The sequence below is a fragment of the Equus quagga genome, chromosome 5, assembly GCF_021613505.1.
Source record: "Equus quagga isolate Etosha38 chromosome 5, UCLA_HA_Equagga_1.0, whole genome shotgun sequence".
NCBI classification, from domain to species: domain Eukaryota; kingdom Metazoa; phylum Chordata; class Mammalia; order Perissodactyla; family Equidae; genus Equus; species Equus quagga.
The window spans coordinates 62220509-62246242 of record NC_060271.1 but is presented as its reverse complement, the minus strand read 5'-3'; the positions used below and the strand labels follow the sequence as shown (position 1 = coordinate 62246242).

The window sequence follows — 25734 nt, the reverse complement described above, 5'->3', positions numbered from 1 at the left end:
GTGATTTATGTCATGTGTAAACCCTAATTGATTTTTAAATGTTGAACCAGCCTTGCATGCCTGGATTAATCCTACTAGGTTGTGGTATATACTTCTTTTGTACCTTTATGGATTTGAATTGCTAATATTTTGAGGATTTTTGCATCTATGTTCATGAGAGATGTTGCTCTGTAGTTTTCTTGTAATTTCTCCATCTGGTTTTGGTGTTAGGGTACTGCTGGCCCCATAAAATGGGTTAGGAAGTATTCCTTCTGCTTCTATTCTCTGAAAAAGATTATAGAGAACTGGTATAATTTCTTCCTTAAATGTTTGGTAAAATTCACCAGTGAGCCCATCTGGGCCTGATGCTTTCCGTTTGGGAAGGCTATTAATTATTGATACAATTTTCTTTATTAGATATGAGCCTGTTCAAATTGTTTGTTTCTTCCTGTGTGAGTTTTGGCAGATTGTGGCTTTCAAGGAATTGGTTCATTTCATCTAATTTATCAAATTTGTGGGCATAGTGTTGTTCATAGTATTCCTTTATTATCCTTTTAATTTCCTTGGGTTCTGTAGTGATGTTCCCTCTTTCATTTCTGATATTAGTAATTTGTATCCGCTCTCTCTTCTTAGTTAGCCTGGCCCAGGGTTATCAATTTTATTGATTTTTTCAAAGAACCATCTTTTGGTTTTGTTGATTTTTCTCTATTGATTTCCTGTTTTCAATTTCATTGATTTGTGCTTTGATTGTTACTATTTCTTTTCTTCTGCTTACTTTCCACTTAATTTGCTCTTCTTTTTCTGGTTTCCTAACATGGAAACTAAGATTGACTTTGGAGCTTTCTTTTCTAACACATGCATTTAGTATGCTGGAATATGCTCTGTTTCCCTCCAAGCACTTCTTCGCTACGTCCCACAATTTCGATAAATTGTGTTTTCATTTTCATTTAGTTCAAAATATTTTCAGTTTCTCTTAAGATTTCTTCTTTGACTTGGGTTATTTAGAAGTGTGTTTAATCTCCAAGTGTTTTGGGACTTAACAGTTATCTTTCTGTTATTGATTACTAGTTTAATTCCATTGTGATCTGAGAGCATGCTTTGTATGAAGTTTTTTTTTTTCTTTTTTTTTTGGTGAAGGTTTGTTTTATGGCCCAGAATGTGGTCTGTCTTGGTGAGTGTTCTGTTTCAGCTTGAAAAGAATGTATATTCTGCTAGTGTTAGATGAAGTATGCTATAAATGTCAATTAGATCCAGTTGATTGATGGTGCTGTTCGTGTCAACCGTGCCCTTACCAATTCTCTGCCTTTTGGATCTCAATCACTGATAGAGGGATGTAGAAATCTCCAACTATGACAGTGAATTCTTCTATTTTCCTTCCTTGCAGTTCTGTCAATTTTTGCCTCACTGTTTTGATGCTCTGCTGTTAGGCACATGCACATTAAGGATTGTTATGTCTTCTTGGAGAACTGACCCCTTTATCATCATCATATAACGCCCATTTTTATCCCCGTTTTCCTCGCTCTTGCTCTGAAGCCTGCTCTGTCTAAAATTGATAGGAGTACTCCGGCTTTCTATTGATTAATGTTAGCATGGCATGTCTGCCTCCATCCCTTTACTTTTAATCTATGTCTTTATATCTAAGGGGTATTTCTTGTAGGCAACATATAATTGGCTTTTGTATTTTTATCTACTGTGACAGTCTCTGTTTTCATTTGTATATTTAGTCTATTGATATTTAAAAGGATTGCTGATGTAGTTGGATTAATGTTTACTATATTTATTGCTGTTTTCTGTTCATCGCCCTAGTTCTTTCCTTTTTTGTTCTGTCTTCTCTTGTTTTTTTTTTAATTTTTTATTGAGTTAATGATAGGTTACAATCTTGTGAAATTTCAGTTGTATAGTATTGTCTGTCAGTCGTGTTGTAGGTGCAACCCTTCACCCTTTGTACCCACCCCCAACCCCCCCCCCCTTCCCCTGGTAGCCATTAATCTGTTCTCTTTGTCCACATGTTTAAATTCCTCATATGAGTGGAGTCATACAGAGATTGACCTTTTCTATCTGGCTTATTTCACTTAATATAATTCCCTCAAGGTCCATCCACGTTGTTGCAAATGGGACGATTTTGTTCTTTTTTACGGCTGAGTAGTATTCCATTGTATATATATACCACATCTTGTCTTCTCTTGTTTTAATTGAGTATTTATATGATTTCCCTTTTCTCTCTTCTCTCAGCATATTAGTTATACTTCTTTCTTTAGTGGTTGCTCTAGAGTTTGCACTATACGTTGACAACTAATCCAAGTCCACCTTCAGACAACACGGCACCACTTCACAGGTAGCACACGGACCTTAGAGCAGAGTATTATGAGTTTCTCCCTTCTGCCTCCTAACATCACCATCACTCATTTCACTTCTCCATAAGCTATACTCACTGAATACATTGTTGCTATTATTAATTTTGAACAAACTACTATCTGTTAGATCAATTATGAATAAGAAAAGTAAGAGATTTTATTATCTTCATTTATTCCTTTTCCTACATTCTTCTGATCTGAGTTCTGACCTATATCATCTTCCTTCTCTCTGAAGAACTTTTAGCATTTCTTGCAAGGCAGGTCTTCTGTTGACAGAGTCCCTTAATTCTTGTTTGTCTAAGATAGTTTCTTTCTCCTTCACTTTTGAAGGGGTAATTTTGCCAGATAGAGAATTTTTGGCTGGTAGTTTTTTCTTTCAACACTTTGTTATACTCTACTCTCTTCTTGTACCATTTCTGAAAAGAAGTCAATGTAATTCTTGTCCTTGCTTCTCTATAAGTGTGGTGGTTTTATTCCTCTGGCTTCTTTCAATATTTTCTTCTTGTCTGATTTTCTGCAGTTTGAATATGCATACGTAGGTGTAGATGTTTTGGTATTTATCTTGCTTGGTGCTCTCTGAGCTGGATCTATGATTTAGTGTCTGTAATTAATTTTGGAAAATTCTCAGCCATTATTACTCCAAATATTTTTTCTGGTCCTTTCTCTTTCTTATTCCTTCTATTATTCCCATTACACATATGTTACACCATTTGTAATTGTCCCAAGTTCTTGAATATTCTGTCCTTTTTCATTTTCTTTTTCTCTTTGCATTTCAGTTTTGGAAGTTTCTATTGGCTTGTCTTCAAACTCACTGACTGCTTTCCTGGCCACATGCGACCTGTTGATGAGGCCATCAGAGACGCTCCTCGTTTCTGTCATAGCACCTTTTATTCCTAGCATTTCCTTCTGATTGTTTCTCAGAGTTTCCATTTGTCTGCTTACATCACTGCTCTATTCTTGCATGTTGTCTGTTTTTTCCATTAGAGCCCTTAGCATATTAATTATACTTTTTTAAAATTCCTGGTTTCATAATCCCAAAGTCTTTGCCCTATCTGTGTCTGGTTCTGATGCTTGCTCTGTCTCTTCTAACTGTGTTTTTGTCTAATTTTTGTTAGAAGCCAGACCCGATATACCAGGTAAAAGGAACTGAGATGAATAGGCTTTTAGTGTAAGATTTATGCTTATCTGGCTGGAAATTAGGCTTACTGTTTACTGTCACTGTGGTTATCAGAGGCTAAAATTTCCCTTTGTGTCCTTATTTCTGTCTCCCCTGTTGTCTTTGGGTTTCCCTAGAGACTTGTTCTTAAATAAGTCTGAGACGTCAGTTCATTCTGTTGCAGTCTGCCCAGTACTGTCTCCAGCAGTGGTTTCTGCTCCTGGGCCTCTGCTCTGGCAGGCTCTTAATCTCTGTAGCCACCTGTCTGTCTCCGCAATTTTGGGGGCAGCAGTTTGCCCTGTGACCTCAGTTCTCTAATGGATCTAAGAAGAGTTGTTGGTTTTCAGTTTGTTCAGCTTTTTCTTATTGAGAGGGTAGAGTGATGACTTCGGAGCTCCTTAGATGCCAGACTAGAAACCAGAAGTCTACTTTTTTATATTTGATTTTGAACATGTGAAGTCTTTTTTAAAAAATTAATTTAAAAATTTATTACAACTTCCCCTCCGTGGTCTTTCTCCCAAAACCAATAACCCCAGTGTTATTGAAAACTATCAAAACAAATTCTGTTTGAGGGCCATTCTCAAACTTACCTGACGAGTTCTCCTTGGAACTGTCATGGTCATCCAAAACAAAAAGTTAGAGACTGTCACAGCCTAGTGGAGGCTAATGAGACTTGATGAGTGTGTCCTGGAACAGTAGGGGGAAACTAGTGAAATCTGAATAAAATGTGGGGTTGAGGGCCCGGCCCCGTGGCTGAGTGGTTAAGTTCATGCGCTCTGCTGCAGTGGCTCAGGGTTTCTCTGGTTCAGATCCTGGGCACAGACATGGCACTGCTCATCAAACCATGCTGAGGCGGCGTCCCACATGCCACAGCTAGAAGGACCTACAACTAAAAATACACAACTATGTACCAGGGGGCTTTGGGGAGAAAAAGGGGGGGAAAAAGTGGCGTTAATAGTAACGTGCCAATGTTGGATCTGTACTTGTGATAAGGGCACCAAGGTCATGTAAAAGTTAACAATAGGGGAAACTGGGTTTAGAGCATACAGAAACTGTACTATCTTTGCAACTTTTCTGTAAATTGAAAACTCTAAAATAAAAGATTTACTTCAATAAAAATTTTTTATCAGAAATATTGGTACAATTATACTTGCCCTTTTTATTCTGGTGTAAAACACTTGCATTTTTCTTTCTTTCTTTCTTTCTTTTTGGTGAGGAAGATTGGCCCTGAGCTAACATCTGTGCCAGTCTTCCTCTATTTTATGTGGGGTCCCACCACAGTGTGGCTTGGTGAGTGGTGCTAGGTCCACGCCCAGGATCCGAACCTGTGAACCGCAGGCCACCAAAGCAGAGTGTGTGAACTTAACCACCATGCCACTGGCCAGCCTCCAACACTTGTATTTTTCAAATGCATGTTTGAGCTTTGTGTAGCCCTGTACAGAGGAGTTTTACGTGTTCTTTCTAACATCAGAACAGTCTCGCCAAGTAGGCAGCACAGGTATTACCCCTTCAAATATGAGGACACTGGTGAGAAGGGGACCACTGCCCAAGGTCCTGCCACCAGGTGGCGCCCAGCAGGGTGGCTTTTGCTCCTCCATCACATCATTTAAAAGGAAGCTATTTTATGGCAGGTGTTTAACTTTTATTTTTTTTTTTTTTTAAAGATTTTATTTTTTCCTTTTTCTCCCCAAAGCCCCCCCGGTACATAGTTGTGTATTCTTCGTTGTGGGTTCTTCTAGCTGTGGCATGTGGAACGCCGCCTCAGCGTGGTCCGATGAGCAGTGCCATGTCCGCGCCCAGGATTCGAACCAACGAAACACTGGGCCGCCTGCAGCGGAGCGCGCAAACTTAACCACTCGGCCACGGGGCCAGCCCCAGGTGTTTAACTTTTATGTCTAAGACTGGAAACCATTTCCTAAGGGAGCTATGTCCATTTTTATTTATTAAAGCAATTCAAGCACCAAGACAATTTGACAGATCCTTCATTTCATTTTGATAAAGTGTATAATGTTTTGAGCCTTTTTTTCACTTTGACGTCTCTCTCTTCTAAGGTTCTTTGCTGGTCTACGTTGATCACCTTCTTGGAGAAGGGGCTTTTGCCCAAGTCTATGAAGTTACTCACGGAGATGTGAATGATACCAAAAAGAAACAGAAATTTGTTTTAAAGGTAAATGATCTAAGCAAGTTTTTGTATAATATGGAAATGAATGTTAAGAACTTGAATTTGTCGGCCTCTTTTTTTCTTTTTCAAGACAGTGGTGGTTTCATTTATTATTATAGTCAGCATTTGAGAAACAAAACTATCCTGCAAGGGTTCAGGATTGCCTTGCCACTGAAATTACCTTGCCAATCCCATACTTCAGCAACAGCTCACGGCTTGTCATCGCTTTCTGCCCCACGTCCTTTATTGGGATGGAAGCTTCTCTCTTGCTGTCATTTTCCAGACTGTGAGACTGGATATGAATGTCACATATGATTCCAGGTCCAGAAGCCCGCCAACCCCTGGGAGTTCTACATCGGGACCCAGCTGATGGAGAGACTAGAGCCGAGTGTTCAACATATGTTCATCAAATTCTATTCTGCCCACTTTTTCCAGAATGGCAGTGTATTGGTGGGAGATCTCTACAGCTATGGAACATTATTAGTAAGTGTATTCACTTTGACGTTGTGAACATGAGTCTGAAGTTTGTTTTGGCTTGTGCCTCGCACAGGCCTTTTATAGTCGGAGCTTTTATTGGAGTGGTCGGCGGGGGCAAAGCTCTTGACTTGAAATTTCATTCATCCTGTGCAGCCACCTCAGGAGTCCGTTTTCTGTTGTTTCTAGAATGCCATTAATCTCTATAAAAATACCCCTGAGAAAGTGATGCCTCCAGCGCTCGTCCTCTCTTTTGCCATCACCATGCTCCACATGATCGAGCAAGTCCACAGCTGTGAAATCGTTCACGGAGACATCAAACCAGACAACTTCATACTTGGAAGCAGGCAAGTGTTGCGCTTTCAGTGGGGCTCTTTTCTTCCCATTTCCCCAGCCGCCTTGTCTTATCTGTGCTCATGCAGCCTGGCCCTTGTTTGTGTTTAGATTTCTGGAACAGGACAGCGAAGATGATGATTTATTCGCTGGCTTGACACTGATTGACCTGGGTCAGAGTATAGATATGAAACTTTTTCCAAAAGGAACTGTATTTACAGGAAAGTGCGAAACATCTGGTTTTCAGTGTACTGAGATGCTGAGCAACAGACCGTGGAACTACCAGGTATGGAACTAGAGGGAGAATTTGGAAATATTTTCCTCTCTTACACTTACTGCATCTTCAGAGTGAATTTGGGGACCTAGTTCGTTTGAGTGGTCTGGGCTTCTGTCTGTGGATTCAGACCCTGCTCGCGTGTCGTCTTCAGTGACGAGCACGTCGCACAGCAAGGGGCTTCAGCGTACGGTTAGGGAACAGCAGGCAGGGTCCCAGGGGAGGAGTCGGGGGACTTCCAGGCTCTCCACGTGCAGGAGGGATTAGAGTGTCCTGTCTGCCCCTGTGTGACAGCGAAGGACTTGAGAAGGACACAGGAGCTCAAGGAGAACAGAGCTTTCCAAGGGGCTGTCTCAGGACAAGGAGGCGGGGGTGACCTGCGGTCCGTGGAAGCCTCCAGCAAAGCCTAGACGGGCACTCAGTGTGGCAGATCAGTGGGACGTTGAACAGACGGCTTCCAAAATTCTTAAAAAGTAAAATCCTGCGATTATGTAGCCTGCTGCGTAAGTTAGACATTTCGATACACTCGTGTGTAACTTACTATTTGAGTTATGCACACCTATATTTTCTTTATAGATTGATTACTTTGGAGTTGCTGCAACAGTGTACTGCATGCTTTTCGGCACTTACATGAAAGTGAAAAATGAAGGAGGAGTCTGGAAGCCCGAAGGTCTTTTTAGAAGGTGAGTATTAGCATTAGTGCTACGGTGAAGAGAGAATATAGTGAAATGTTGGTTCCGTCTGGTGGAAAATGGATCTGTGCCGCTGTGTGGAAGGCCGTGCCTTGGGAAGGATGGTGGAATAGCACAGTCCTGGACGCGGGGCGCAGAGAGCAAGTCACAGAGCTGCACGACCTGTGTGTCCCCGTATGGGACAGTGGGGCGGCCACACCCTCCTAGAACCAGCGACAGCTCCTGGCCGAGCGGCTGGCGGCCTGTACACACTCAGAGGTTTCTCTTTACCCTCTAGACAAAGGACCTGGCGTCCTTGAGCCTCAGGTTTGTTCTCCTGCCTGTGTAAATGGCCGTAATACTGATTCTCCTTTCCTCAGATGCTTCTTATAAAAAGCAAAGGAAACAACGTGTGTGAGGGGCTTGGTAATGATGAAGTGATTTGAGGCGGCAGCTCTCCATCGCAGGATAGGGTTTGAAGTCCCATCGCTGTGTAACCTTGGATTTTCTAAGACTGTCTTCTCATCTATAAAATCATAGTGAAAATTAATGACGAGATTAGAACTCTTGCTGTCAACACAGATGGCTTTCTTGATACAATGTCGTGTGAATAAACAATTGGGAATGTTTAAGCTGAGCATGTGGTATGCGCATGTCCCTGCTATCACTTAGACTTTCTTTTCTTTTCTTGAGGTATACAGACATGCAGAAAAGCACTCATCTTAAGTGTACAGCTTAATGGGTTTTTACGTGTTTCTACCTTCTTGAAAACATTTAAGCTGGGACTCCCCTCACCCTCACATACACACCCATGCACTCCCACAACAAAAAAGAACAGTTGGCAGTAATTTATAAAATGTAGTGTCTGTGCATAAGGTTAGATTCGGATCCTAGCAGAAAACCTACACCAGCTGTGGTTTGTTCTGCGTAATGAGTCATCAAATTTAGCCAATACTTTGTTCCTTCTCTTGTCATCATCAAAGGACGAGAGTTCTTCGGGCCTCCATCTCTGGCCGCCGGTGTAGAACAAGAGTGTCACGCTGACCCTCAGCAGCCTCATCGCAATAGGCTGCATTTTCTGTCTGGAACGCAAATTTAGTTATGTTCTGCCTTTTTTCCCAACACCTCATCTCCATGTTCTGGAGTTTTTGCAGTTAACTTTAACAATTACCATAGTCGGAACTCTGAACCTCAGCTCTATTCTGGGTCGTCCAGCCTGTCCACCTGGTCCTGGCACTTACACACTTGGGCTCGTCAGAACCATGAGGCCAGATTATCAGAGTATGGTATATACCGCTAGCCAAAAGCAGATCAATTTTCTTTATAAAAAAAAAAAAAAATTAAGGGGCCGGCCCCGTGGCCGAGTGGTTAAGTTCACGCGCTCTGCTTCAGCGGCCCATGGTTTTACCGGTTCGAATCCTGGGCGCGGACATGGCACCGCTCATCAAGCCATGCTGAGGCAGCATCCCACATGCCACAACTAGAAGGACCCACAACTAAAATATACAACTATGTACTGGGGGCCTTTGGGGAGAAGAAGGAAAAATAAAATCTTTAAAAAAAATTGAGAAAGTTTTTACACTGAAGAGCTGTTATTAAATTAAGACTACCTAAATCACTTTTTTAGAACAAGGTCTGTATAGACATTTAATTGGATCTTTAATTTCCCTTATTTATAATAGATTCCACATTTCGATTCTTGCTGCCTTAAGCTGCCTTTAGGTGAAAGTTGTCATATCCGGCTGCCCAGGCCTGTGGAAGCCGGCCGCGGGGTGGGTGCCCGCATGCTGGCTGCTGCATTTTCTCTCCCGTTTACGCTTTGTCTCTCCAGGCTCCCTCATTTGGATGTGTGGAATGAATTTTTTCACATCATGTTGAATATACCAGACTGTCATCATCTTCCGTCTTTGGATTTGTTAAGGCAAAAGCTGAAGAATGTATTTCAGGAACACTATACGAACAAGATTAAGACTCTACGTAATAGGCTAATTGTCCTGCTCTTGGAATGCAAGCGTTCTCGAAAATAAAATATGGACACTCCCTAAAGATCACTTTACAAATGTTGGCCTGCTGACCTTGAACCTTGACGGTTCCACATTCATTGTTTGTGTAAATGTTTGATATAAATAAAATCTGCAAAACATATCCATGTGACTTAGTTGTTAAAAATATTTCAACGGAATATGCAACTCGGTGAGGCCCCGCCATGGCTGGGCACCTGGGCTGTTGCAGGGACAGCGGCATTCGTGAGAAGAACTTGCATGTGGACATTCTCCAAAATCCCTTTTTAAACACTGACCAGTTCACTTTAAGCCGAAAAAGTTCACGACAGGTTTTTTCCCGAGCTTGAGGGTTTACATTTGTGTGAAATAAATAAAAATTTCCCAAATATATCCAAGGGACTGACTGCAAGTTTTTATGAATAAAATTTGCCGGCCCGTTATTACACCTGTCCTTCATTGCCACCCATGGGAAATATTACAGGTAGAAATCTGAAGCTGCTTTTATTTTAAAAGTACCATTCAGAGGAATATCTCAGATTTTGCAAATAGTCTTATAAACTGTATAAATCATTAATTATCTCTAAAATTATAGCAGCAACTTAGCATTTATTGACTTATAAAGCTAGAAGTGTCCTGTAGCTTCAAAACTATAAACTGAACTGAACTTCCTGCCTCTGCGCCTCCCCCCTTTCCTTCCATTATGATGGAAACAAATGTGAGATTCAGGAATACAGAGTGAATTGCTTCCTACCTTCATTCCCAGCCCCCAGGTTCCCCATTCCAGAGGCAACCATGACCCAAACCCTTCTAAATCTTTCCAAAAATGATTCCATGCATATTTCTATATTTTATATTTTTCATACAACTAGCATAATTCTGCTTTTTTTCACTTAACGTATAGCGGAGAATGTAACTACACATAGAGTGGTCTCATTCTTGTATCTGGCTGTAATATTTGGTTAGATGATGTATCTGTAGCGTAAATTCCCAGAAGTGGAAATGCTGAGTCAAAGGTGAGTGCACTTAAAATTCTGTATCAATATTTGCACAGAGCCCGCATCGGGGCTGTGCCAGCCTGTACCACCGTCTCCACCGTCTCTGCTGCCCACAGCTCCACCCACCGGACAGGTCAGGCCTGCCCCCTGCCACTCTGCAGGTGAAAAATGGCAGCTCCTTGCAGTCTTTATTTGCAGCCTCTTCTGGATTAGGCCAAATATATTCAAGAGCTATGTGTTTTCGCCTTTTATGTGAACTCTATCTTTTGTCCACTTTTCATTTTGATTGTTCCTTTTCAGGTTAACTTGTAGGAGCCCTTTGTTTATGAGGCACAAATATTTGTCCCAATTTGTCATCTGTCTCTTGGGATTCTTTTTTTTTTTTTTTAGGAAGATTAGCCCTGAGCTAACTGTTGCCAATCCTCCTCTTTTTGCTGAGGAAGACTGGCCCTGAGCTAAGATCCGTGCCCATCTTCCTCTACTTTATATGTGGGACGCCTACCACAGCATGGCTTGCCATGTGGTGCCATGTCCGCACCCGGGATCCAAACCAGCGAACCCCGGGGCGCCAAAGTGGAACGTGCTCACTTAACCGCTGTGCCACCGGGCTGGCCCCTGTCTCTTGAATTCTTAAGATTTCTGTTGCCATGAAGAAACTTTTTAAAGTTTGTTTTGTACTCATCATAAAATTTTAAATGGCTTTTTGGCTTTTGTATCTTAAAATGCCATCCTCAATTGAGAAATAAAAAAGTCCTCTAATTTTTTTAGATTAGTACTAATTTAAATACTTAGGACTAAACTTTTGGTTACTATTTTAAATCAGATCTAGTTTTTTCCTCTTGTTCCTAGCTGGTAGTTTGAATATATGAAGCCTGTTGATTTCTATGAAAAGCTTTTTTGATTCTTTTGAAGTTTCTCATGAAAATAGTGCTTCTTTTTTCTTTCCCGGTGTTTTGCTGGGGAGTCCTCTTGCCTTGCCCTCGCCCAGGAGCATGAGAAGAGGGCTGCGCCATGGCGGTGCTGGGCCTCCTGTCTCTGCTTTAGCGGGGGCTCTTCTGATGGTTATCCCGTAAGCTCGGTGAGGCCAGTCTGACGGAGGCATTTTCAATCATGTTGAAGTCTCCAGCCATTTCTTTTTACAAATGTGAATTATAACACTATTTTAGAGTTTTCTTGCCCATTTCTCCGTCCATATTGGTCCAGCTCTATGCCGTTCCCCCACACGCATGAACTATATAATTTACTTAAGCAATCCTCTATTTAGAAACACTTAATTGGTTTCACAACTTTATTGCTACAAAAAAGTGTATGTGCAAATGTGTCTGCGGGATAAATCAGTAGAATGGGATTCCAAAATGTGTCCTTATTTTGAAAATAAAGAATGTAATCTACAAGATTGATTACACACATGCTGAACTTGGAAGGAAGCTGGAAATGAGCCAAGGTCAGACCTCATCAGACAAACCAACATTAAATTTACTCTTAAAGTATGGAAACAACCAAACACTAATAAAGCCAGATTTGTGGGGTATTTTTCCTTTTGAAAATGTTTTCAAAGGAAACCAAGACTAAAGATAAGGGTGCTGTTTCTCTAAACAGAGCTAAGGGTGTCCATCTGTGAAAGGCAGCTGTGAGTGCCTTCAGTTTTGGCAGGAAAGACAGTTGGCTTTGGGTTCCAGCTCCTGTTGATGTGTGCTGTGTCCCCACCATTTGCTGTTACAGGATCTTCAACTTATATATCACCCTCCAAAGTGCCCTCCACGTTATTCACACCAACAACCTCAACCTGGCCACAGTGTCCTCTCAGCACTGCTGTCGCCATCTGGCGTCCGATCTGTGCCAAGGGCTCCACTTACATAAAACTTCTCAGTCTGATTCCCTAGCAACACCCTGTCCCCAGGGAGGAAGGCTCCATCCGAACAAAGTAAGTTACTTTAAGCACTTCGGCCAAATCATCCGTTTTTTTTTTTTTTTGTCCATTGCTTGGTACAAACTTTAGTGATCTTCATTTAATCATAAATTAGTTGTCTGGATTACACACACACACACACACACACACACACACGGAATTTACTGCACAAGGAAAAAAGCTCTGCATCTAAAAGGCAACTGAAGTGGATACAACAGAAGTCAGCATCCGGAGGGCAGCGAACCTCCCAGCTCATCCACTGATGAGGCTGAAGCTTCCCCGAGGACAGAGCCGGGTCTCATTCATCCCCTGTCTCTTGAGATGAACAGGGCCCAGCTCATCCTAAGTGCTCAAACATGGGCTAGACCCAGCCCAGGTTCAGATCTAGTATCTTTCTCGGGTCAAGGCATGTCCCACTTGTTCTTGGACTCCTGCTCCACATTCTAAGTTTTAGCTAAGAATAAGGCCCATGGGAGCTGACCCCGTGGCTGAGTGGTTAAGCTCGCACGCTCTGCTTCCGGGACCCCCGTTCGCTGGTTCAGATCCTGGGTGTGGACCTCCACACCACTTGCCAAGCCATGCTGTGGCAGCACCCCATGTAGAAGAACTAGAATGAGCTACAACTAGGATATACAACTATGTACTGGGCTTTGGGGAAGAAAAAAAAAGGAGGAAGATTGGCCCTGCGCTAACATCTGTTGCCAATCTTCCTTACCAAAAAGCCTAAAAAGAAAACTCGTTACTCAGGAGATTCAGAGACTCCTGTTACCAGTGTCTTTTGCCCCTGGATCGTATCTGCGGTCTAAGGCAATGATTCTAAAACTTATTGTTCCCTAAGACATACCCAAGAAACCACAATGTGGCCTGTGCCTATCAGAAATAAGAGCTCCTCAAGAGTTGGGCATTTGGCACAATATATAAGTACACCCGCAGAAGTTTTACTCTACATCTTTCTCTGCCACTGATCCTCAGAGTCATCGTGCTTGGTCTTCCTATTCCTTCATCCCTCAGGTCAATCCATCTGCCGCGCTGGTGCCATTCCGGAATGTTTCTGGATTGGTCAGGCTCTAGGCACGCTAAGGAGCTGTCATGGAGAACCCACACACGTAGCTTAGAGCAGCAGAGTGATTTCGATCTCCAGTTACAGTCAGGGTGAGCGATCCCGTGCTGGCACCAACTCTGCCATCCTCCGCAGAAGGCTTCCAAGGTGTTCTGCTTATTGCCATTTCCCAGCCGCAAGAAGGGAAGGCAGAAGGGGTGACTGTTCCCAAGGGCAAGACCTGCAAGGTGCACACCCCAGTTGGGCTCACAGCCCACAGGCCAGACACAATCATGCCGCCCCCTCCCCGTGCAGGGGGACTGAGGAATGAAGTGCCCAGCTGGGAACCCGTGTGCCAAAACAGGGGGCGGACTAGCTCACTGAAAGGCAGAAGAAAGCCCTGGTGAAAGGCGGCAATCGCTGCTACAACTCCGCCTTGTCCCCCTTCCTCGCAGACTTGAGTGTAGCGGCTGGGACGGTGGGGCCCCCTGGTGGCCACAGGGCTGCTGCAAGTCAGTAGTCATTGGATCCAGTAAGGCTGACTGAGACTTTCCTACTGAAGGGCTCACAGGCAGGAAAAATTACAGAACAACATTTACTCCATTATCGTTTAATGTTGAACTCGTGGAACAATCCACAAATAGATGAATCCTTCAATAAAGCATGAAACACTGATGGCAAGGAACACCAGGCAGCATTTTCTCTGTGTGTGTGTGTATATATCTCTCACCATGAAACAATTGCTGGTCGGGGAAAAAAGAAGGTTCTTGAACAATATACACGAATATATATGAAAAATGTCATGACATCCCACTTAGGATAAAAGACGCAATTATACCATGTATTAATACACATAATATACATGACTGTGAATGGGCAGATTTAGTTCCAGAAGAATAAACAACAAACTCAGCATTTCCCACTGGAAATGGCATGCCGGCCCGTACGTGGAAGAATGAAAGGGGGAGGCGGCGAGGAGAAGGAAGAATAAAGAGCAACTTTTGACTTTTTACTACATTTCTGTATTGAATCTTTCACAATGACTGTATAGTTTCTAATTAAAAAGTAAGTGCCCCCCCCATATTTTCAAACTTAAAAAATTAAGTTGTCTCAGTACATTTGGTTTAATACTTCACATAATAATAAACGTTTGATATGCAAAGAAATAAGAGAGGTCTGGGAGGCTAGCAGGAGCCACAAATCCCACCCGCTGGGTCAGCACGGCCCCGCCCCCCGGGAGTGTCGTGGTAATGGAATTCTCCAGCGCCCACCAGTGCCAAACGCCAGGGGTGGTTGAAACCAGGAACAGCAATCTGCGTGAGAGCAAACGCTGAAATCCCGTGGAGTAGGCATCCGCCAGCCCTCAGCCTCCTCCAGCCCCCAAGTCTTGGGAGGGAGGGACCATTCATCCTGAGTCTGCAGGGGAGGAAACGGAGCGCAGAGAGGTTAGTGGCCTGGTGGGCAGGGAGCAGGGTATGAAGCCAGACAGTCCACCCACTGTCTGTGCCCGAAGCCTTAGCTTTGCTCCTACAGCAGAGGCCACCCTGAGAACCGAGGAAAAGAAGTCCCTCCCAAGCTGGCTTCACTTGCCACCCTGACACTTGACACGGACATGACACCGGACTCTGGCCTCACCGCACGCAGAGACCTCAGGTCAGGGAGGCGTGTCCCACCAATTTCCCTGCCATATGGTGAGCCTGTAACAAGGTGCAGGATGAGAAGTCACAACCCTGATGACTCCAGAAAGGATTATACTTACTCAAAATGCAGTTGGCCTCTAGAGTAGTCAAATTCACAGAGACAGGAAGTAGAACGTGGTTGCCAGGGGCTCGGGGAGGGGGAAGAGGGGCTTACTGTTGAATGGGGACAGAGATGCATTTGGGATGACCATAAAGTCCTGGAGATCAGCTGCACAACGTGAATGTGCTGAAAACTACTGAACTGCACACTTAGAAATGGTTACAATGGTAAGTCTTATGTTGTGTATTTTACCCCAAATTAAAAATCCTTAAATCAAATAAAATCTGCAGTCACTGAACTGGGAGATTTCCAGCTGGGGAAAGTGACCTCAGGGGGTGACTTACTCAAAATCTTGCTATAATTGTAATTTAATTAAGCTTTGAGAGCTTCCCCTCAAAAAAGAAGCAGTAGTAAGAGAATTTTATTTTCACATTCATATTTTTCTTCATTTCGAATAAACATTGCCTCTAAAAGCTACTGTACTAGAACGTATTCCTTTATCGTATTTAAATATTCAAAATTCATTCATATAACATTGTAGTACAGTATTCGTTTAACAGAATAGCAAAATATATAAAAATAAATGAAAACCTTTAATTCCCCTGAAAGGACTTTACACGTGTCATACATGTGTAGGAGAAGTGCTCCTCACAGTCTTCCTAAATTTACCTCTCTTTATCTCCACGATCAGGCCTCAGAACGAGCCCAGGTGGGCACACAGAGGCAGCCTTTCCACACCTCCAGCTGACCACTCAGGACAGGTGAGGCCGAGGCACAGGCTTATCAGGACACAGCAGGGACACAGCAGGGAACCTGGGCTAGAAAAAGAATCTCGAGAGAGCATAGGCAAAAGTGACGGCAGCTTGTCTTGGTTTCCAGCAGTGGGGTCCGTGCAAGCCCAGCATCATGCACTGTTTTCAAAACTGGGATTCTTGGGACATATGTCGCTGGGTGAGAAGTTCAGAATCTCATCCAAGGGAGGGCCTTCATCCTCTGGAGCAATTTCAGACTCGAACATCTGCTGCAGCAAGGCGTCCACGGTCCTGTACTCTAGGAGGAAGGAGAAAGAGGCACATGGCACCTGCCTGTGTTGGCGTTGGAGGGGAGCATCCAGCTTGGGCAGAGTTAGGCTTTCCTGAAGGATGGCTGCAAGTCAAAGACAATGCTCTGAGCATGGCAGCCCAGCACCCTTTGAAAGGAAGGAGGGAAAAGTCAGGAAGGAAGCACGCATCTCTCCCAGTGCTGGTCCCAGTGAGCTCCTCAGCCACTGAAGGCTCTGGAGACCAAGGAGAAGGTCCTTCTTGAAGGATGGAAGAGGAAAGCCGCCTTCCAGAGGCTGCACGCTCATACACTGTTCCTGCAATCTATGTTGTAGCCCTCAAAGTTTACTGTATGTGTCCTAGCCGAAGCCCAAACTGACATCCAGGCTGGTTTGGGTTAACTTAGCCAACCATTCATTGAGAATTAATAAAGTAATTAAACAAATAGTTGCTGAGGGTCCCCATCTTGTAGGCACATTGTGAGGCCCTGGGGATTCAATGGGAAACAAAAACAACATGGCCCTGCACATGTGGAGCTCTGAATCTGCAAGAAAGACAGATGGTGATCCAATAGTCGCTCAACAATAAATGTGCACCTCATGTGCAACAGGCATGGCAGGTCATGGTGGGAAGCAAGACAAGCTGAGATATTGAGAGAAACCAGGCATGTGGACCTTGGAGGCCATGGCAGGGGCCTTGTCTTTATCCTTAAGCAATGGGAAGCCACTGAAGGTCAGTTTGCACTGTGGAAACATCTCACTGGCAACTGGGTCCAGTGAGACGCTTAGATTGGAGGAAGTTTTGCACTGGGTTAAAACTTACTTTTTGATGCAATTCTGAAGTACAATCCTTTCAAGGCCTTCCTTTTGTTGTCTCCATCGTCCTCACTAAAGCCACTGTCCCTGGTGTCCATGTTGTCAACGAGTTTCCCATCCTGCACTGCTTCCCTGCAAGGAGGAAGAGACAACACGAACAGGGTCAGGTCCCTCAGCAGAGTCCCTCCCGTGTCCTCCCAGCCATGGCCCCGTGTCACTGTCCAGCCACATCCAGGGCTCTCCAGCCAGCAAGGATCCCGAGGACTGGCACTCCGGACCAGGCTGGTGACTGGGGCACTCAGAGATCGAATACGACCAGACCTTCCACGTATATTCCACTTCCAAACACCTGTGAGGCCTCAGGGGAAGCACCCAACTCACTCTTGGATTCCCACTCCGAGCTCTTGAATCTTCTTTTCAATAGCAGTTTCTACTTCACTCTTTTCCAATGAATACGCCACAAAAAACGCCTCCAAGATGAACGCTATGAAAATACTGAGAGAGGAAGGGGTAGAGGGGGTTAGGTCACGTCAGCCGTGGTCTCGGTGACAGGGAATCCCGGCTCCAAGAGAGTTCCAGCCAAACAAAAAGGCAGCAAAGCAAATGCAGCCCAGAGGAGAGAGACGACAGACAGAACGCCTCTCGAGGACTGGATGCGACTTCCATTCCCGTGGAAAATCATTCTTCCCGACAGCCTACGCCAACAGTGGACACGAAGAAGGAAATACAGTCGGAGGGGAAGCTTAGACCACATAGTTGTTGTAGACAATTCTCCATGCACATCTCAGGTTTCTGCACAGTCTGGGTCCTCTGAGAAAGGCAATGAGAGCGAACCGAGGACGGTCCCCCAGGGCTGGCAGAGCAGCCAGAGGCTTCCGAGAGGAGAGGGGCCGAGGAAGCCCTGCAGCCTGTCACGTTGCTGCCTCAGCCTCTCCCAGCACTCCGGCCACCTCCAGAAGAGCCACTGGGGTGGCGTTTCTCTCTTGTTCCCTACATGTTCCGTTCAGGCTGTGTGGGACAAGCAGGCCTGATCAGAGCCACCTGCAGGGGCTCCTCCCCCTCCATCCCTCTCCGGGGACATTCTTGAGGCATTCTTCATACAGGCAGCAGCATGGTAGGGTGGCCAAAGCCGCCCTGATGTGACAAGGAAGGCACTGGTACAGATGTCACCCCAAGAATGGTGGGCCCAGGCTGCAAGAGCAGTATGACATCCAGAAAATGTCTCCGGTAGAGAACCCCAGGGGTCAAAGGGACTCAAATTCATGTCCCATGAGGACCCAGGGAGCTAGAATCAGAGATTCTGAAGCTGGAAGGAGAGGCTTTTTGAGTGGTGAGGTGTCAAAGCAGCTTTCAAACAGTGACCGAGTTCTCCCCTGGACGCAGGTCAGGCTGGAACCAGAACCAGTGAGGAGAATTTCCCAGCAGCGCATTTCCCTTCTGCCCGTAAGGTCGGGGAAGCACCAGAGCTGGACAACAAGGGCACTGACTCGCAGGTTCGAATGAGTCCTAGCCGTTGGGAGGATTTAAGCAGAGGGTGGACAGCAGTGCACAGGGATGCTCTGAAGGTGACTCATGCCAGTGGGGAAGGGTAGGGAGACTGGCCAGGGCCCCAGAGTCCTTCTGGCGCTAATGACATCATAGTGAGGCTATGAGATGTGTATTACACACAGATGTGCACAGCGCTGGCAGACACTGTGACGAACACAAATGTGAATGACAGTAAGAGCCCTCCCTTCCAGGGCCTTAGCATCCAGCAGGGAGACGCAATCCACCCACATGGGATGGAACAAGGGAGAAGGAAGGTGCGAGTGGTTACACGTCTGAGAGAGGAGATCCGGACCTGCCAATGCAGGAGTGAACTCACTTGACAATGAGGATGACGACCACGATGTGGAACCCGACGAAGTACAACTTTGCCGCCTGGTGAGTCACGAGGGCAAAGCCGCCTGCAAGGAGTACGAAGCTAAGGAATGAAACCTTCAAGAAACTGGGTGGGTGCCCTGAGCTCAGGGACGCCAAGACGTAATCCTCTCCCAGCAGTTGCTCTCGGCATCCCCCCACCCGCCCCAGGAAGCAGGCAGCCCCTCCGTGAGTCAGATGCCTCCCCAGAAAGGATATCGTGCCACTGGTTAACCACCGTGAGCTCCATCAGCAAGATGAAGGCAGAGGCGAGGTCGTTGAAGTTGTTCTTACAGTACCTGTTCCGGGCAAAGGCCGAGTCCTTCAAGGCTGGGTTCCCACACACCAGGGCATCGGGAGCAGTGAAATTCGGGTCAAAGAACTGGACTTTGCTGTGGAAGGCTTCCATCCCGATGATAGCAAACACATAGTAGACCACCTAGGATGGCACTGGTCATCAGTGGGCACTTGGAGCTGCAGTCAAGGGGCAAGGAGCACGCAGGAGAGGGGGGCACTGGGCACACTGGTCGGCCCTGTGCCAAGGGCCCAGGAGAAAGGGCAGCTACTCTTACTCCAAGAAGGATGGCTGCCCTCCCCAACCAAGAGTTCCACAGCATCAGGAAAAGGGTCGGGAGGGGTTGGCCGATTGGCCAGTCTGCTGGAGAAGCCTGAGCTGTCTGGGGAGGGATGGAGGCCATGGCCAGCGGGACCACACCTTGACCTCTCCTGGGCTCCACGGACAAAGGCAAAAACGAAGCTGCTCACAAGTTAGTGTGTTAAATACTCAATAAATAATAGTTAGTCCTCTAGGGACAAAAAATAATCAAATTGGATCCTTACTTTGTTTTTTATATTAAAATAAATTCCAAAGGTACCAAAGAGTTAAATGTAAAAAATAAACCATAAAAGAACTAGAAAAAAAATGAGTAGAAAAAGGCCTTCCTAAGCATGACATAAAACCTAGACACTATAAAATAAAATAAAATATTGACAAATATGACTGTATAACTAATTTAAACTTTCATACAGCCAAAAAAATACAGCAAAAGGCCTTCATGTATAACAAAACAAGTGACAGACAAGGAAAAGCAATTACTCTGCATGCAACTTACCAAGGACCTATTTCTTTAATAGACAAAACATTCCTGAGAGTCATATAAAAATAAAACGAATGGAAGGATGGACCGCAAATATGAACAGGCTGTTCATGGAAAAATAAGCACAAGTAATCAAAACACACAGAAAAGACACTCAGCCTCGTGAATATCTAAGGAAATCCATGTCAAAACAACACAGTGCCATTTTCTCACTCATCAGATTGGAAAATACGGAAATGTTTAATAAACCCCAGTTGTGAGGGGTGAAGAGGAACAGATGCTGTCACACAGTGTCGTTGGAATATATGGGGAGCACATCTTTGGAAGGCAACTTGCCGCCATCGATCCAAATTTTGAACACATTTACCTTTGGACCCGGCAGTTCCACTTCTAGGAACACACCCCATAGATACACTCACAGAAGCACACAAAGATACATATGCAAGAATGGTCGTCACCACATCATTTGTGACACGAAAAGGTGGAAGCACCCAGTGGTCCGTCAGTAGAGGGGCTGGGCAGACGCGTCTTGGAGTCTTCCCTCGGTAGGACACTTTATCATAGCAGAGCTTACATGGATGCACGTGTCCTCCAGGACACAGAACAAAGATATTAGATAGAAGAAAGTTGTGCAGCATTTTGTGCGGATTATCCCATTTGACACCACAATAAAATGGATATGTACACACCTGGATATAATGTACTTGTTGTATGCATAGCAATATTCAGGAAGAGTAACAAGAAACTCTTAACAACATTTGCCTCTGGGAAACAGGCATGTGGGGTGACCTGCAATCTACCTTTCATTCTTCAGTACTAATTGAATTTTTTACCGTTCTAACAGAAAAGATAAATAAGATCCCTATAGCCGAGTGTTCACCAAGATTCGAGCTCCCTCATCCATAGTGCAGAATCACTTGTGAGCGGGAGGCCCCAGCGCCTTGCAGCCTTGTGTGGCTACATGCATACCATTGGGGACCTCAAGGAGCTGGAGGGCTTTCTCTGTGAGCAGAACAAAGAAGGATCTGAACCGCGGGGGGCAGAGCCTCGAGCTGGAAGGAGCCTACATTCCCCAGAACCTTCTGCTAGCTAGAAATGCCCACCTGGACCGTGGGTGAGAAAGAAGCTATGACGGTGTTAACCCACTGAAGTTTTGGTGTTGGTTACAGCAGACAGTGTACCTTCAAGGATACACGCCCGATGTTTCCACACGCTTGACATTTCTACAAATGGCTACTAGAAACCAATGCATCTCCTTCACTTACCTCCCTCTCTTTCCCTCACGTAAAATAAGGCTTCCTGAGAGTTGCCAGGAATGAACCTCTTACTGCTAATTTCAGGTTAAACAGCAATGAGAACAGCCACTCACCAAGACAAGTCCACCAAACGTCAGCATCGCTGGGCCGATGTTAATTAAGGTGGTCACAATAACCCGGAATCTAGGATGGAACAGTTTCCGACACTAGGCAAAGGGAAGACGTGAAGCTGACACCACACGAGCCTGTTTCCTTTAAGACCCTTCCCTCGGCCTGGCTCTGCTTTCAATGCTCTCAGGAATCTGCCTGTACAGTTTGTGGGAATCAGTCCACCTACCCAGCTGAGGCAGGAGGAGTTGTCCCAGAGCAAAGCAAGGCAGGTTTGCAAACACAAGCAAGGTGCTCCCAGAGAACCTCCCTGGTAGATACAGTGGGGCGGTGAGGCCAGAAAGCCATGTAGCCTCATCTGCTTAGCCCGCCCAGCCCCCACCTTTTCCTCTACCCAGATCCATCCTGTTTGAAGTCTGCCCTGGAGGCTGAGGGTGACAACGGAACACTTTCTGGGGGCATAGCTCAGTCCCGGCCTACAGAAAACAGGGTGGGGTTTATCTGAGCTTTGGGGTCAGACTCCTGAGTTTGCGCGCTGGTTCTGCTGCTTTCTAGCTGTGCAGCATTGGAAGAGTCACTTAACCTCTCTGAGCTTCACCATCATCACCTGTGAACTAGGGATAATAAAAGTCTCTCTATCAAGGGTTGTAGAGGATTTAACAAGGCAGCGGTTAGCACTCTCAGTAAGTGTTAGCTGCCAGTATGACCACCGTATTCAGTCACCAGGCCCCACGTGTAGTTAAGGGGCCAGGTCACAGGGATGAAAATGAGGACAGAATTCCTGCCCTCAGGGAGCTGCCACGCAAGGCTCTTCACCATCTTCACGGCCTTCCCTCCCTCCCCTACTGCCCCCAGAGAACCCAGGTCCTCTAGACGAGCTACGTTCTGGGTTCACAGTGGGGCGTGTTTCTAGTTCGCAGGCAGGCTGGTTTCCACCAGGCCCCAGTGTCGCTCCATCTTTACCTCTCAATGCTGACAATGACCCTTAAGAGCCGGAGGATTCGCAATATCAAGACGATATCCAGTATCTGCTGACTGCTGTATTTTCTTGCTGCAAAAAGAACACACTCAGCTAACATTCCACTTTCTGAGCGCCTCTGGCTTGTCCCCTTTATTCCATGAGGCCGGGGACCCTGTGGGTCGTGGGGAAGGATGCAGCTTCACGTCAGGAACAGAACGATGGCTCTGAGCAATGAAGGAGCGAGTGCTGCCTCGAGTCGCTAACTCCCCCAGCACATCAAAGCCGGGCGAGTGTGGACCTGAGCGTGTCCTCCCGCCCCTGGAGCAAGGCATCGTGAGTGTGCGTGGAGGTGTAGACTAAATAATCCACCTGCTGTCTATAGGAAGGGGTGTGCGTGGTTGGGTGGTGTATGCGGTGGAGCTGGAGGACGGTAAAAGAGAAAAGGGTGCTGGGTGGGGGACGACGCAGACTTTCTGCTGTGGCTGGACCCCGTGGGGGCCAAGACGGGCAGAGGGCCAAAGGTGTGGAGGTTAGCCCTGAGGCCGAGGGCAGTTTGGGAGAGGGGTGACCAGGTGAGTAGTCAGTGTGACGAACGCCTACAAATGAAATCTCTAGTAGACAGCTGAACACAAGCGAAGCTACCATCCCTCTCCAAAGCACGCAACACTTTTACTAATTCTCTGGTGCCCCCATTGCCTCACCCCAAACACCTTAATGGTGCACAGTGGACGTTGAGCAAAGACTACTGACTGGATACACGACCCCGGGAGGTGGAGATGCTGAGAGCCGGCAACACTGACCTGACTGAATGGTGGTGTTGGCCACCGTGGCCACCAGGGCTGCGATGATGATCAGCACATCAAACCTAACAACACAGAGGCAAAGTGGGTCAAGACTCAAGGGAAACGCCTGTCACGGTCCGGACACAAAAAACTGTGTCCAGTATCTGATGCGAAGCAATGATCCAGCCATAAAACTGACTTCCATAATTTTTAGGGTAGTGGATATGAAGCAAGAAACACTACGTTTGAACAATCCAATGATACCTCAGTGACTGACCCAACAAAGCATCCAGTGGAATTTGCAGGAATCAGCTCGTTCATGTCACTCTGTCTTCCAAAGTAACTCTATACTTGTAAGAATACCTTGACACATTTTCAGAATACACCATCTTTCTTGGTATTCATCTTTTTTGGTATTAATTTTACTAAAAGCATTGTCACTTTGTAATTAAAGAGGAAATTCATCACACTGTTACTTTTCTTCCTGATAATGGTGCAAAAGGACAAACAAACATTGGACAACACTCACCAGTCCCCTTTTGGCCACACACACATCCTAGCGAGTCCCCTGGCACTGAGAGCAGTGATCACAGAGATGCAACCCTGCCAAGCTGTGCACTACCTAAATCAGGCCTGTGCCTTGTATCTTTGTGTCCCACAAGGCCTGGCACACAGTGGCACTCAAGATGGATGGGCTGGTTTGCAGCATGAGAGCGACATTTGAGACTAGGGGGTACGTAGCATGGAGTAGAAAAGGCCACAGGGAGATACATCCAGCCCAGAAAAGGCTTGCTCACAGTCCTCATTGTCCAGCCAAGCAAACCAAGGGTTCCGATAACAAGACCAGGGAGCGACTGGGGCAGCTTTGGAAGGAATTGCCTCATTGGGTACCATGTTCTAAGATCTCTTTCAAATCCGAGATGCCGCGATCTGCGATTCTAATTTTAGCGAGTCCATTCAAACTGACACCATGAATAACAGCCTTCACTGGACCAGATGTTCCCCGCCCCCGAGATTTCATTACAAGAGGCCTCAAAACAAGGCAGATGGAGCTTGGAAAATTACAATCATATTAGCCACATTGTGACAGGAAGCCCCCTTCTCTCTGCCCATGGCCTCATCCCCCCTCCCCAGAACATGAATGCTTACCAGTTCCAGAACTGCCTCCTTCCGAAGTAGGATCTGGGCTCATACGTGTACAGTTTCAGGAGAATCTCAATGATATAGAGAGAAAGGAAAAGCCATTCTGCATAGGAGATGAAGGGGTTTCTCTCATCCAGGGCAATGAATATGGCATTGACTAGAATGATGACATCATAAACCCAGACAAAAACCCTGGCATCAGGGAAAAAAGAAGAAATCCTGTTGTCATGCGTTTCGGTGAAAGGATCATGTTCAGAGCTCTACCAGGCCTGCTTCATTGCCCAGCAAGGGGACCGAATATGAGACCCCCCCCACCCCCACCCCAAACACACACACACACACAGTCCTCATCTAAGGTAAGGTTCCAGCACGACCAGGCCCTAAAATTCACCTGCTTCCCACTGATATTGGCGCAGCCCTTCCCGCCAAGGAGAAAATGAAGACATTTCAAAGAAATTGAAGAGGGGGCGGATAGAGGCGTGGTTTTCCCAGGTTCCCCTCTGGGGGCATATTACCTGGATCAGATGAAAGCTTAGGCAGAATCGCAGGTTAAGGAGAGGTTTAGGGTGTAATGAGATCATTACACCTCTACTCCTTAGGAAATTAACATCCTTAACCAAGAAGGCTTCTGAAAACCTCTTTACCCCTAATGCACACAAGCCTTCCAGGGGGCTGGCATGTCCATCTTCCTCACCAAGTTTGGGATAAAAATGCGTGAAAATGTATGGTAGCTGGGCTCTGACTCAACTTTTCAATTACAGAGCAGGCTGCCCTGCTCAGGCACTCGTCCCTGTGCTGCAGGGAATCCTGGGTAAACCCTGGGCGTGGCCAGGGGAAGACAGAGGAGGCGCTCCTCCTTCACGGTTCTCCGCGAAGCACAGACTCTAGGGTCCAGCCCTGGAAGTCACATATGGACACGCAAACATCCACCACATGACACTCACCAGTAGTTCAATGTTGGGATTAAGAAAGGAGCCTCTGCATAAAGATCTCTGATAAATATAAAGTACGGGCAGCTAGAAAGGACATTCACCTACATCACAGGCCGAGCTACTTTCAAGGACTTCTGAACCATTCACTTTTATGAAACATCAAGTTCAAAGAAAGCAAGAGGATGAGCCTCTGATGATTGGGTATTCCAGGAAATCCATATTAAAAATAAGATCTCCATGACCTACAACTAGTATATACAACTACATTTTGGGGGGCTTTGGGGAGAAGGAGAAAAAACAGATTGGCAACAGATGTTAGCTCAGGTGCCAATCTTTAAAAAGAAAAAAAAAGATCTCCAACCAGGATAAATGACTCTTTCTGGAGTCCATCGCCTTGAGACTAAAAGGAGTAATTGGCCTTCTTAACAATCATTCCAGTGACTCTAACTTGTGAGTTCTGACATATACTTCACAGAGCCCAAGTGCCATATTTGATATCAACTTCCTAATGACTCCGATGGGACTGGAACCTTCCGAATTCAGAGACTGATCAGCTTCTGGCTCAGCACATCTGTTCCGTGGCCCTTGAGCATCTTAGGAAACAGTGCAGAAG

The 25734-nt window shown here is 45.7% G+C and overlaps 2 protein-coding genes across 4 annotated transcripts in view; one reads left to right on the top strand and one right to left on the bottom strand.

Moving 5' to 3' along the window:
- The window catches only part of BUB1 (BUB1 mitotic checkpoint serine/threonine kinase), a 41742-nt gene extending 32195 nt beyond the window's left edge, over positions 1-9547 (top strand). The window contains exons 20-25 of the mRNA XM_046661956.1: positions 5541-5656; positions 5972-6133; positions 6314-6471; positions 6569-6743; positions 7308-7414; positions 9234-9547. Of these exons, the coding sequence (XP_046517912.1) occupies positions 5541-5656; positions 5972-6133; positions 6314-6471; positions 6569-6743; positions 7308-7414; positions 9234-9429 (914 nt within the window). The 3' untranslated portion in view covers positions 9430-9547. The remainder of the gene's footprint in view (positions 1-5540; positions 5657-5971; positions 6134-6313; positions 6472-6568; positions 6744-7307; positions 7415-9233) is intronic.
- A 4218-nt stretch (positions 9548-13765) lies between these two features.
- The window catches only part of LOC124238875 (two pore calcium channel protein 1-like), a 39671-nt gene continuing 27702 nt past the window's right edge, over positions 13766-25734 (bottom strand). For all 3 annotated transcript variants that reach the window (XM_046660067.1, XM_046660068.1, XM_046660069.1), the window contains exons 11-19: positions 24196-24381; positions 23065-23129; positions 22267-22354; positions 21309-21378; positions 19062-19281; positions 18808-18898; positions 17325-17438; positions 16951-17075; positions 13766-16138 (exon numbers count right to left, since the gene is read on the bottom strand). In XM_046660067.1, coding sequence (XP_046516023.1) covers positions 15993-16138; positions 16951-17075; positions 17325-17438; positions 18808-18898; positions 19062-19281; positions 21309-21378; positions 22267-22354; positions 23065-23129; positions 24196-24381 — 1105 coding nt within the window. In that variant the 3' untranslated portion in view covers positions 13766-15992. The remainder of the gene's footprint in view (positions 16139-16950; positions 17076-17324; positions 17439-18807; positions 18899-19061; positions 19282-21308; positions 21379-22266; positions 22355-23064; positions 23130-24195; positions 24382-25734) is intronic.